At 39.0% G+C, this 12290-nt stretch overlaps 3 protein-coding genes across 3 annotated transcripts in view; all 3 read right to left on the bottom strand.

Annotated features, from left to right (window-relative positions):
* LOC129795913 (neuralized-like protein 4) overlaps positions 1–4338 on the bottom strand; it is a 20053-nt gene extending 15715 nt beyond the window's left edge. The window contains 2 exon segments of the mRNA XM_055837463.1: positions 862–1209; positions 3217–4338. Of these exon segments, the coding sequence (XP_055693438.1) occupies positions 862–1209; positions 3217–4086 (1218 nt within the window). The 5' untranslated portion in view covers positions 4087–4338.
* A 610-nt stretch (positions 4339–4948) lies between these two features.
* LOC129795862 (T-cell immunomodulatory protein-like) lies at positions 4949–9032 on the bottom strand. The gene is made up of 2 exons (XM_055837378.1): positions 6467–9032; positions 4949–5553 (listed from the first exon to the last, which is right to left on the bottom strand). The coding sequence occupies exons 1-2, from the start codon at positions 7806–7808 to the stop codon at positions 5117–5119; spliced, it is 1779 nt and encodes a 592-aa protein (XP_055693353.1). The 5' UTR covers positions 7809–9032; the 3' UTR covers positions 4949–5116.
* Positions 9033–9123: 91 nt separating this feature from the next.
* LOC129795867 (uncharacterized) lies at positions 9124–12203 on the bottom strand. Its single transcript, XM_055837383.1, has 3 exons — positions 11979–12203; positions 11414–11912; positions 9124–10340 (listed from the first exon to the last, which is right to left on the bottom strand). Exons 1-3 carry the CDS (start codon positions 12067–12069, stop codon positions 9248–9250), a joined length of 1683 nt encoding a protein of 560 aa, XP_055693358.1. The 5' UTR covers positions 12070–12203; the 3' UTR covers positions 9124–9247.
* Between the last annotated feature and the right edge of the window lie 87 nt (positions 12204–12290).

Here is a 12290-nt window from a genome sequence, read left to right as displayed (position 1 = left end):
GCCGAATTTCAAGCATCCCGCGTACATTTGATTAATCTCTGTGATTTTTATCTCAAACTGCTCACCCACAACGAGCGGATGCTCCGAGAAGGCTAACCCATGGCTAAGAGCAGCCGCTGAATTGACACAACGATTGACCATTGTCCAATTCTGCGAGAGAGAAATATTCCCGGAAATACACGACCATCGATGCTTTGCCTCAAGTGCCGGCTGAATAACTGACGTAGCCTGGAGGCTCTGGGAATTCTCACTTGTTGCATACGGCGCCCTAATGTCCAGTTGTGGTGCAACAATGCTTACCTGAGCGCACTGCCCGTACAAATCGATCACAGCATATAAATTTGGGGTACGCAACTCATACGCCGGACCCTGATCCACCCCATCGATGACAAAGTGAATTGAATCCCCATTGCGCATCACCCCAATCTTCGCTCCCGTCCCCAAAGTATCCAAATCAAAGGGAATCAAACCATTACGTACAATCGCCCCATTGTAGATCAATGAACTCCCCGACAGCATAAGCGTATCATTACTGAGATCTGTTGCCGTACTCGGGAGGATCACCTCATCGGGACGTGCTCCCGTCACACCAATCTCAATACTTCCCGTCCAGTGATCAATCATATTCTCCAGCACCACCTCAAACAACTCCCTCTGCCTCAGTGGACGATTACTGAACACAATTGACCCATTAAACTCCGCCAGTGCCTTTGGCCGGCTCGCCGTGAAGCCCCCATTGGATATCCTTGCATTCCTCCCGTGCACCTGATGGAAGCGCAATCGTGGCTCACTGCTGTACAGTGTTGTATTGGAAATGGTTGAATTCCCCGTATCGGGACTCCCGCATTCCGACGTATCGACAATACTAGCCTGTGCCGCCTGCCCATACAGATCAATCACCCCATAAACCTTCTCCGGAACACCCGTTGCCGCTGGCCCCTGATCCATTCCGTTCACATAGAAATGCAACACACCATCATCCTTCCGGACAACACCCACGCGATCGCCCACCTGCAGACGATCCAAATTCTGCCCATACTGCTCAATCACCGTCGTCCCATTTTGCATTACCCCATTCCCCGTCATCATCCACGTGCCCGAACGTACATTTGTCATTGTGAAGGGAAACTCCAGCTCCGTGGGGATGTGCGTGGTGACACCCATTTCAATTGAACCCGCCCATTTGCTCACAACACGCTCAAGGCGAACCTACAGAGAAGGAAAAATCTTTCCTAAAAAATTGGAAATATTTTTCTTCTTTGAGGAGATCTCTTTTTTGGGGAGCTAAGGGTAGGTACATTTATCAATATTTTGTTGAATTATTCTGAATATTTGTAGATGTATTCGGAATGTTTGTTGCAGTATTCTGAAGAATTGTTGAAGTATTCTGAATATTTATTAAAGTATTCTAAATACTTTTTTATGTATTCTGAATATTTATTGAAGTATTCTGAATATTTATTGAAGAATTCTGAATATTTATTAAAGTATTCTGAATATTTGTAGATGTATTCGGAATATTTGTTGAAGTATTCTGAATATTTATTAAAGTACTCTGAATATTTGTAGATGTATTCGGAATATTTGTTGCAGTATTCTAAATACTTTTTGATGTATTCTAAATATTTATTGAAGTATTCTGAATATTTATTAAAGTACTCTGAAGAATTGTTGAAGTATTCTGAATATTTATTAAAGTATTCTAAATACTTTTTTATGTATTCTGAATATTTATTGAAGTATTCAAAATACTTTATGATGTATTCTGAATATTTTTAGATGTATTCGGAATGTTTGTTGCAGTATTCTGAATATTTATTGAAGAATTCTGAATATTTATTGAAGAATTCTGAATATTTTATTGAAGTATTCTAAATACTTTTTGATGTATTCTGAATATTTATTAAAGTATTCCAAATACTTTTTGGTGTATTCTAAATATTTATTGAAGTATTCTGAATATTTATTGAACAATTCTGAATATTTATTGAAGAATTTTGAATATTTTATTGAAGAATTCTGAGAATTTATTGAAGTATTCTGAATATTTATTGAAGTATTCCAAATACTTTTTGGTGTATTCTGAATATTTATTGAAGTACAGAATATTCATCAAAATATTTTTTGAAGTATTATTTAAATCGTAGAATAGTGTTCAGAAATTTTATTTAATTACAAATCAGAAAATCAGAATATTTGCCAAAGTACTTGGAATATTTGTAGAAGTATTCGGAATATTTCCTACAACTAATATTTCAAATATTTCTATAATTCGCAAAATTTCTTAAAGATCACGTCGATCACGTAAATCGTACAATATTCTAATGTTTTTCATTTGTTACGAATATTAGAATATACAATAAAATTGAGATAAAATAAAATACATAAAAGAGAAATTTTTCAATGTATAAATTTTTTAAAAAATATTAAACATAACTTATTCGATAATTATTCCGCATATTTTGAGCTTTTTTTTTATAATATTCATCAATAAAAATTCAGTTTATTCTTAAAGTATTTAAAACATTTCTTTTATTAAATCGGAATCCGCTTAAAAGATAATTTTCTAGATAAAAAAATTTTATAAGATTAAAAAAATAATTTATTCGACGAATATTTTTAATATCCGCTACATTCAGTATAGGTACAATAAATATTCCGAATAATTACTAAATATTCGCAGAAGAGGCTCGCAGTATTTTTTCAAAGTAAGGTAAGTTAACGAATGAAGAAAATGCAATGGGAGACAATCATACGAATATCTCCAGGTTCCCCTATTTGCATTTTTTTTAAAAATATTTCTCAAACAGATAATCCGAATATTCATCAGGTATGTTGACAGACAAAATACAAAATAAATACTTTCTAAATATTCCGAATATTTAATGTACTTTTTTTTCTGTCAATAAAAATAAATATTTAGGAACGGAATATTTAAAATTATAAGAACATTCTCTAAATATTCCGAATATTTAAAATAATGAGAATATCCCATAAATATTCCGAATATTTGCGAATTATTCTTTACTTTCAATAGGAAATAAATACAAAATAAATGTTTAGGAAGGGAATATTAGAAATCTCTTAATATTCATTCTTCTAGTTCTTCCTAATTATTCCGAATATTTATGAATCATGCAATAATTCTCCCTGATCTCTATAGATTTTTTTCCAATTGACTATGGATGGATACATGAGACACTTGAGACTTTTTACCTGGAAGAGCTCATTGGGGCGCAGTGGTCGCCTGGTGAGGACAACCCCATTGTTGAAGTCATCAGAGGCATTGGGACGCAACGCGGTACGTCCACTGTGCGTGACTGTTGCGTGAGATCCGCAAATTGGATGGAAGGTCAACCTATCCGAGGGTAGAGATTCAAGATCCAGCGCCGTCACGACAGGAGTCTCAGTGAGATTCGAGATAGTTTCGTGCGTGACATTCCCAGCTGCGGCCGCATTGGAATTTTGCGCTGCAATATTGTTCCGGCGTGTCACGAGATTCTGCTGCTCACGCTCATCACGATCCACAATGGTCACCTTGATGGTCATCCCGTAGAGATCGATGACACCCCAGAGAATTTGAGCCACCTTCGTGGCAGCACATCCCTGATCGCGCCCATTAATGAAGTAGTGGAGATTCCCATTGGATTTGCGCATCATCCCCACCCGATCACCCTCCCGGAGCTCGTCGAGGTTGAATTCTCCATACTCCCTGCGGGTGCCTTTGCCATTGGTGAGGATCCCACAGCCGGACATCATGATGGTACCACTGCGCATGTTGGTCATCGTTGCGGGGAAGTGCAGTGCTGCGGGATTGTGTGTTGTCACACCAACTTCAATGGACCCGGACCACTTGTCCACGAGCTTATCGATGCGAATCTCAAAGAGCTCATTATCCCGCAGTGGCCGGTGCGTCATGACCACCCCATTGTTGAACTCATCCAGTGGACGACGGCGCTCAGCTGTGCGGGAGTTGGAGCTGAGCTTCACGAGACTCCCACAGCGTGTGTGGAAGCGCAGCCGGTCGTTCATGTCCACAAAGTCCGTTGCGCCCGGCGGGGGGCTCACGCACACATCCACGGACATGGGGATGTCAATATTCTGTGGTAGCGAAGGAATTGCAACTTTTTCCGGGGGGTACAGGATGATGGTCTAACACAGCAGCCTTTTCCTGCTGCCCTTCTCGTCCAGCTCTGAATCCAACACTCACAATCACCGGAAGGATTATTCCTGCACCTCCTTGGAGCCTTTTTAGGGTACTTTGGGGCACAAGAATTGATTTTTCTGAGTATTTTTGCAAATTCAGGAGCACAAAAATCGATTCTCCACTCTTCTTGTTTTCTTTTGATGACATCAATGACGCCAATGACACCCAGTGGGCAACATGGTTTGCTGTCAAAAATATATCGTATACGGGTAAGGGGTTTTAACGAGAAAAATACCTTCGTCTCTTTCTTCGTTTTGTTGTAGTGTGCGTGTGGAACATGTGGAATTCACCACTACATGTGCATGTTGTGTGGAATGTGTGGAAAACATTTTTAAAAAATTAATTTTTCATAGAAAAACTCATTTTTGGGGCGCCAAAAGTTGGCGGGTGGCTCAGGAGGGCCCAAAGTACGTTCAGTAAAAATTTGGGGGCGCAATTCCCCGGATTTTTTTGGGGAATTTGCACGACTTTTTCTGGCGCGGATTTTGAGAGTTTTGAACTGGGGACGCCAATCGACGCAGCGTCGCTTCCTGGTCACAAAAAACGTAATTTTGCTGGGAAATTCAGCGGAAAACGCGAGAAAATTGCGAAAAACTTAAAGTGTGAGGGAGACAGTATCAGTGACGTGCACCGTCTCATTTTCTCTTGAACAAAATGTACCAAAAAATAGCAGTGGCGGCTTTTGGAACTAAATTTAGGGCGCCAATTTCAAAAAGTAGTCAAAAAACAAGTAAAACGCCATTTTTATTGTTTTTCTATAAATAAATCTATATATTTTACGATTTTTTTCATTTTGATTAAATATTTATACATACATAAAAGGGCAAAAATTATTATAGAGGGGATGAGGGGTTGTTTTAGCATCACATTTAAAAAGGAAAAAAAAAAGAATCAACAATGCGCCAAGACCTACATTGCATCAAAGTGAAATCTGTGTGCTTCCTGAAGTTTCTCCAATTTATCCTCACGCTTCTCCTTGATGTACAGCCCCAGGATGATGAGCATGATAACAATACACGTCCCCCCGAGAGCCACCATACTCATGAGAATTAATTTACTCGGCGTCACAAAGAGTTGCGCCTTCCAGCGCCATGGCTCCTTAATGGGCCACGGGATAACAATCACCTGTGAATTTGGGATGAGTTGTGTCCACGTTCGGGAACGATTCGCCAAACCCACTGTGATGGAATCAACGAAATTCGGTGTTCTGCCCAAGCCAAAAATCGTATAGGGCAAATGCAGGGCAAAATATGCTGATTGGGGGATTTGCGGAGACGTCCCGTACTGCGGATACCCATCCTGGGTTATTGTATAGTAAGCAATTCGTGGTCCAGGGAGATTTGTTCCTGAATCAATGTGAAAGAAGATGAAATTTTACGTTAGGTTAGGTATTTTAGAACAAAACTAATTTTAGTACTAAAATTTTAAATCAAATAATTCTTTCAAAATGATTTAATTTCTTATTTGAATTGTCGACAGTACAATTTTGAAAAAAAAACTAGTAATAAATCTGTACTAAAATCTTCACAAAATTTGTACTAAAACTTCAACTAAATTAATGATAAAAATCTGCAGTACAATTTCTACAAAATTAGTTATAAATCTGTACTAAAAGTATAATGTCTTTGATATAAATTGGTTATACAATAAATATGTACTAAACCTTGTAGGAAATAGGGAAAAAATCCATTAAATTTCGAAAATATTAGTGACAAATCCCTACTAAAATTATTTATGAGTCTGTACTAAAAAATGAAAAAAATCTGTACCGATAATAAATTTGTACTAAAATTTGGATAAAACACAATAAGAGATTAGGTACTAAATTAGTACAATTTTAGTACTAAAATTCATACAAAAATAGTAAAAAAATCCTTGATTTAACACTGTAAAATATCAATACTAAATCTGTACTAAATTTTGGAAAAATTACCAATCTAATTTTTTCACAAAACTTTAAATAAATCTTTATTAGAGTTTGTACGAAATTAGCAAAAAGATATGTACTAAAATAAAAAAAAAGTAATAAATCTGCTGAATTTTAACTAAATTGGTAATAATTTTGTACTAAAATGTGTGCAAAATACAGTAAAAGTTGTACTAAAATAGAAACATTTCAGTAGGTACTAAATTTTCTAATAAATATTTGCTAAAAAACTACTATTTCAGTACTAAAGCTGTACTAAAAATTGTTCAAAACTAATTTTACGAAATATTTGAACTTGGAAAAAATTAAATGAATGAAATGGGTTAACTCACCGTAAGTTTTCTTTGTCCTCCCGAGGGGGGTCTTTGTCGTCGGCACATCCTTATTCATTAATCCCGTGAGAACGATAACCTTGACGAAATTCGCATCGTAGTCCAGAGAATTCCGGAAGGCCTTCGTTCTGTACTTCCCATTTGCCTTTTCCACCAGCACCACATCAAGAATGCCATCCTGGTAGAAGTCGTAAAAGGCTCCGGCAACTGTTCCATTGGCAAAAGGTGCGAGAGCCTTCCAACGTACCACAAATGTCCTGGACAGGGGATTAGGTTTCCTATCCATTGGAACATTCTCAAGGAGGAAGGTCTGAATGATGCCGCCGGGATGTTGCTGCAGCGTAGCCAGAAGATCCGGATAGCCGTCCATGTTGAAGTCACCCCCACGAAGGGTGATGGCATTCGTGAAGAGATCATCATCTGGCACCACAAAGCCCCATTGTTTGTTGTCCGGATCCTTGAAATTTATCTCGAGATCGTGGAATTTGTGACCGTTGTGCACGAGAATGGTGGAATTGCTGCATTTGCTGTCGAAGCAAATGGGCAGGACGACGTTTATGTTCCCCTTGAGTTCGACATCTAAGAAAATTGCCTGACCCACGTGCTTATTGAGTCCTGTTGGCAGATCAATGGTATGACTGAAGAGGAAGCCATTGTGAAGATCTGTTCCGTTCCACACTTCAAAATTCCCTTCAGCCGTGAGGAAGAGATCAGCTGTGAAGTCATGGTTGAGATCCAAGAAAGCGTGGGAGTGGGGCAATCTGAGGCTGGCACTGTGAAGCATTGGCATCTGCCGTACTTCCGGTGCAGAACGATCCTTCTTGAACAGCCAGAAGGTTCTCTTCTCCACGCCAGACGGTAAACGTTCCAACCCAAAGAGATCCATCACCATGTCATCATTGTAATCCAGCACCATTGGCTCTCCGTGAACTTCCAGGATTTTCTCCTCTTCACTCGTGCAATTTATATACGACTGCCCACCCCAATTAACATACACACCCAACTTCCCGTCTTCCGTCTTAGCCGTTATCATCACATCCATCAGGGCATCCCCATCAAAATCTCCCGGAACAACATTGGAAATCTTCAAGGATTTAAAGCTACATTTGGGACCCTCCTTCAGCAGTGGCTCCGTGTCTGATCCAAGGAAAATTTGCACTGTCCGGAAGTCATCACGCAGCATAAACATATCCGTCAGTTCGTCCGAATTGAAGTCCCCAAAAGCCGCTGGGACCCCATCAGTCCCGTAGGAACCAAAAACAGTCTGTGTAAAGTCCAGGCATGCCCCCAAATCCACCAGAAGCACAATAGTTAGAATCCTCAGGCGCCACTTCATCCTCATTGCATGGATTTAGTGTGGAAAAGTCACGGGAAATTGTGAAATTTACGCTTTTTCACTCACAACGAAAAATATTCTTTCTTCTGCGAATTGCAAAATTTTGACATTTCACCGACCCAGTAAAACTTCCGTCGACACATGGATAAGTCGTAGGACAAATTCCACTTTTGAGTTTGTTGGAAAATTTTATTTTTCAAGATTTAAGAGAAACTTAAAATAATAAAGAAAATCAGAAATTCCTTAAAATTGTTTATTTCGAATCAATGAGTTGATGTGAAGAAGTTAAAAGTGTGAAGAACAGCTTAAAGATGATTTTTTTCTTCCTTTCCTTCTTTGGCGTGAATATCTAACCAGTTTTTCTATGAAAAATATTTTAAAAGAGCTGAAAAATAACTACAATATTAAGTACTTAATATTTTATGCTAATTTACTTACTGTTTTGTTGATATTTTTTCTATAGAGAGATTCCGGGATCCTTGACTAAACTTTTTATACTATTTCTTGAGGAAAATGTGTCTTTCGACTCATGCAGTTTATTCTTTATATTCTGAAATTATTAAAATATTTCAAACAAACTAACCGGACACTAAAAACACTTCCTTACGATTAATTGTTTTTCCTCAATTCAATAAGAAGCAAAAACATTGCAATTTTGTCAGTTTTTGTGTAATAAAATGAAGAAAAAAATGTTTTATGTACATTTTCTAAAACTCAATGAATGAGTAATGATTTAAGAAACAAAGTTTCCTAAATCCGGCAAATTGAGACCACTAGTCACATATTAGGCAGTTCAAGCTCTGATGTTTGGAATTATTCCTTTTAAACCTTTTAGTTTGATACTAAGGAGTTAATTTTCAAAAAGAAAATGACTTTAAATGATTTTTTTTTACAGAACTGACATTATGAAACATCTGAAACAAAGTTTCATTAAAAGTCAAAATTAGAAATGTTTAGTGACTGTGATTTCGTGTAATTTTTTTTTTGGAAGCAGAGTGGTAGTTAAAATCGCATACAGCTTCTTTGATTTTACTAGCGACGTTTTGCTTTTTTTATAAGGTAAAATAAACTTTTAAATAAAGCAAAACATCGATGAAACATCAATTTAAAAAAATCTTTAACTGTTTTGACTATATACAAAAAAAAAGTTCTCGGTCTTCGCGTGTTTTCGAACCTAATCCGGCAAGAAGTTCAGTACGAATTGAACTGAATACAAAAATAATATTACTAACCGTCGCCTAACAATTAAACTTTGGTTTAAAAATCACTAAAACACGACACCCAAAACAGTCCACGAGAAACGAAAAGAGAAACAAAACAATTTGGTGCAATAGAAGAATTACATTTTTATTTATTTTTTCATTGAAATTCTGGAGCCTTTGTGGTTCCATAATTATAGTAGAAGATACCAATATGCATGAAAAACAGCTTTGAGATTTATCTGTTTAAAATCTACGGAAATCAGATGAAGGTGCTACAATGTACGATGACTGCGGTGCCTGTCGTATCTGCGAAAACATATTTTTGGGTAAATCCTGAAGACGAGACGTTAGAGTGCTAACATGGTAGGGCGTCACATAGTCCGGACGCTCAATTAAGCGCATAAAATAGATTAGAATATCCCGTTGCTGTTGCCCAAAGCGCCTCATCATATTAATAGCCATATCATCATAGTCGGGAAGTAGATCCTTAATTGTCGGCGTTGCTGGAAGTGGTTCAGTTTGAGCGGCAGAATCCCAGAATGTTGTTAGATCCCTCTTCAAGCATTTCGGGCACTCAAAACCTTCCGTTTGAATGGCCACTGTATTTTGGGCAACCAGGCCCACATCTGCATCTTTCTGGGCGCTCGTATTGGATATCTTATCCTGGACATCTTGGACTTTGAGTTTATTGAGAATTCGTGCAGCACTCATACCCAACTTCAGGGCAACCTCACGACTACGGGCACTGGAGAGGGTGACGAAGTGCTTTTCAACTTCGCACTTACCTGCTGTCCATGGGAATGTAAGATGATGAAACTTTCCCACCGGGGATCCATCTACAACATCCTTGGGCATCATCATTGGCACATAGATGAAGGCATTTGTGGTCTTGGAATCCCCACGCATTGCATCAATGGCCTTCTTGCATCGCAACAAAATACTATCTCTCGACGTCAATTCAGCAATCTTCTCTTTTACCTCCACATAGTTGTCCTCAAGCATTTGCGCCAGGCCCAATTGGAAACGCTCAGGTGCCCGTCGAATGGGGCTCATCTGTCTCACCGGCTCCGGTGGCTCTGGATTCGTACCCGGAATTGGTGGTTCTCGTTCCCGTGGCTGCGGTTCCATGTTCATCTGTTGCAACCCCTGCGGCATCATGTTCATATTAATAGCATTGGGGAAGCTAACTGGTGGTCCTGGCCATGGAGCTCCATTGAAATCCGGGGCCGGAACTCCCTGGTACTGCGGCAAATTCGGGTAGCTAACCAATGGCATCTGCTGCTGATACGGTGGCATCACCATCGTAGGTGCCGGTGGATTCACCGGGTACGGATACCTAGTACAGTTTCATGAAATTATTTCTTTTAATTTCATGAAATATTACCCTAAAATACTTTCTTTTAATTCTAGGAGACCTAACTACACTACATTATACTCTATCTAGCACAAATACACCAAATAAATCTCACTTAACGATGAAGGAAGACGTCTAGAACAAAATTTTTCCTAGTAGAAGTTGGCGGCAGACGAAATTAGTGAAAATAAACGTCTATCTAGCTATCCTATCTATCTATAACTGTCTATTTCAAAATAGGAAAGTCCGGAAATTTCGAGTAAAATGTTTTGATGAAAGAGAACTCGAAGACAACATTATACCAATGTTTTCAATAAAAGTATCAGAGGAACAAAGATTTCAACAAAAACCTTGAGACCAAGAAGACGACAATGACATTGAAATCAACAGAAGACTTTCCTAGTTCTTATAAAAACTTTCAATTTGTAACCATTTCTGTGGAAGTCAGAATATTGAACTGAATGAACAACAGAAAAGATTCAAAATAACCTTTTGGACTGAAACATGAAACATTACCCCAAAATTTCAAGTTTCAAAGAAATAATTGAAAGAATCATTATTAGGTCAGACTTTAACCTAAAAATATAAAAGAAGGAAATTCTTCTCAAGTTCTTGAAGAAGAATCTACAATTAAATCGAGACGTAGTCGATTCAAGTGAATAAATGTCTGCTTAATCCAGTAATTATCAGAACAAAAGAATAATCACAAATAAAAAGCATAAGAAAAAAAGAATAGACAATCAGATTTTTCGTAAAATAAAGAAAAAATATAGATTTCAAGAACACACATGGAGAATCAGAAGACATTTCCGTGGATTATTCACAAGGATAAAAAGGAGAATTTCCAACGAACAATCCTGCTTTTGCGGGGATGTGTTTTTGTAGGGCTCGACTGGTTCGTCCTTTACAAAGACTTTGATGGGAAATTGCTAAATCTTACAAAATTCAATGAAAATTCTTGCAGAAAATTCATGGAATTTCATAAAATAAACAATCTCCAATGAAACTTCTTCAAGAAAACTCTGGAAAATTTAAAAAGAAAACGGAAAACTTACCCAGGAGCCCCTGCATTGGGTGGATATCCGGGCCCCGGAAAGCCTTGATGCTGAAAAGCATACGGATTGGGTTGAAGCCCCGACAAGCTGTGCCCCTTTTCTGCCAGCTTCTGTGCCAATTCCTCCAGGAAGGGAGTTTTCTTCGGGGGACTCCTCCTGCGTCCGCGTGGTGAACGGCTGCGTGAACGACTGCGACTCCTGGAACGACGTCCTGCTGGTGGGCGTCTCCAGTCATTTGCACGCGGGGGCGAAGTTGGTCGTCCATAGCGCCTCCCAGCATAGGGTGGTGAATACGGTCGCCTGGGGTCCTCACGCGGATCACGATTCCTCCGTCGGGTGGGGGAACGTGAAATACGTCGTTCCTTGCCGGGAGACTCCAAGGACCTCCGACGTTTCCTTTCGCGATCCGGCTCGCGTTCTTCCGCTCTCTTCGAACCACGCTGACCTCTCTTGTCGCGCCCATCTTCTCCCTCATCCCACGCATCAATCACATCGAGTCCTGCAAAGGGAAAGTTTTCGCATGAAATTGCTCATTGAGTTGCCCCCAAAATGAAAGAATTCTAACCTGCCATGAACTCCGTGTTGCTGAAGTCGTCGAAAAAGTCCTCAGGGATCACATCGTCATCCGCTGCAGAGTTCTCCTTGTTGGAAGCCATCCCTGGACCCACACCGTTGTGTTTTCGTGGAATTTTGAATGATTTTTCACCGCGTCGCAGAAGAAGAAAAAACTTTACAACACTCCAATTTTTGCAGCAAAGAAGCCAACGCCAAGTGAACTAGTCCTGGCGGTACATTGACAAACTATCATAATTATGACAATTTCATTGGAAAGCTGGAAGAAGTCGCAGAAAATCCTTGGAATATGTCAAAACTTAGA

The sequence above is a fragment of the Lutzomyia longipalpis genome, chromosome 4, assembly GCF_024334085.1.
Source record: "Lutzomyia longipalpis isolate SR_M1_2022 chromosome 4, ASM2433408v1".
Lineage (NCBI taxonomy): Eukaryota > Metazoa > Arthropoda > Insecta > Diptera > Psychodidae > Lutzomyia > Lutzomyia longipalpis.
The sequence above is the reverse complement of the archived record's forward strand: the minus strand, read 5'-3'. Positions and strand labels throughout refer to the sequence as shown.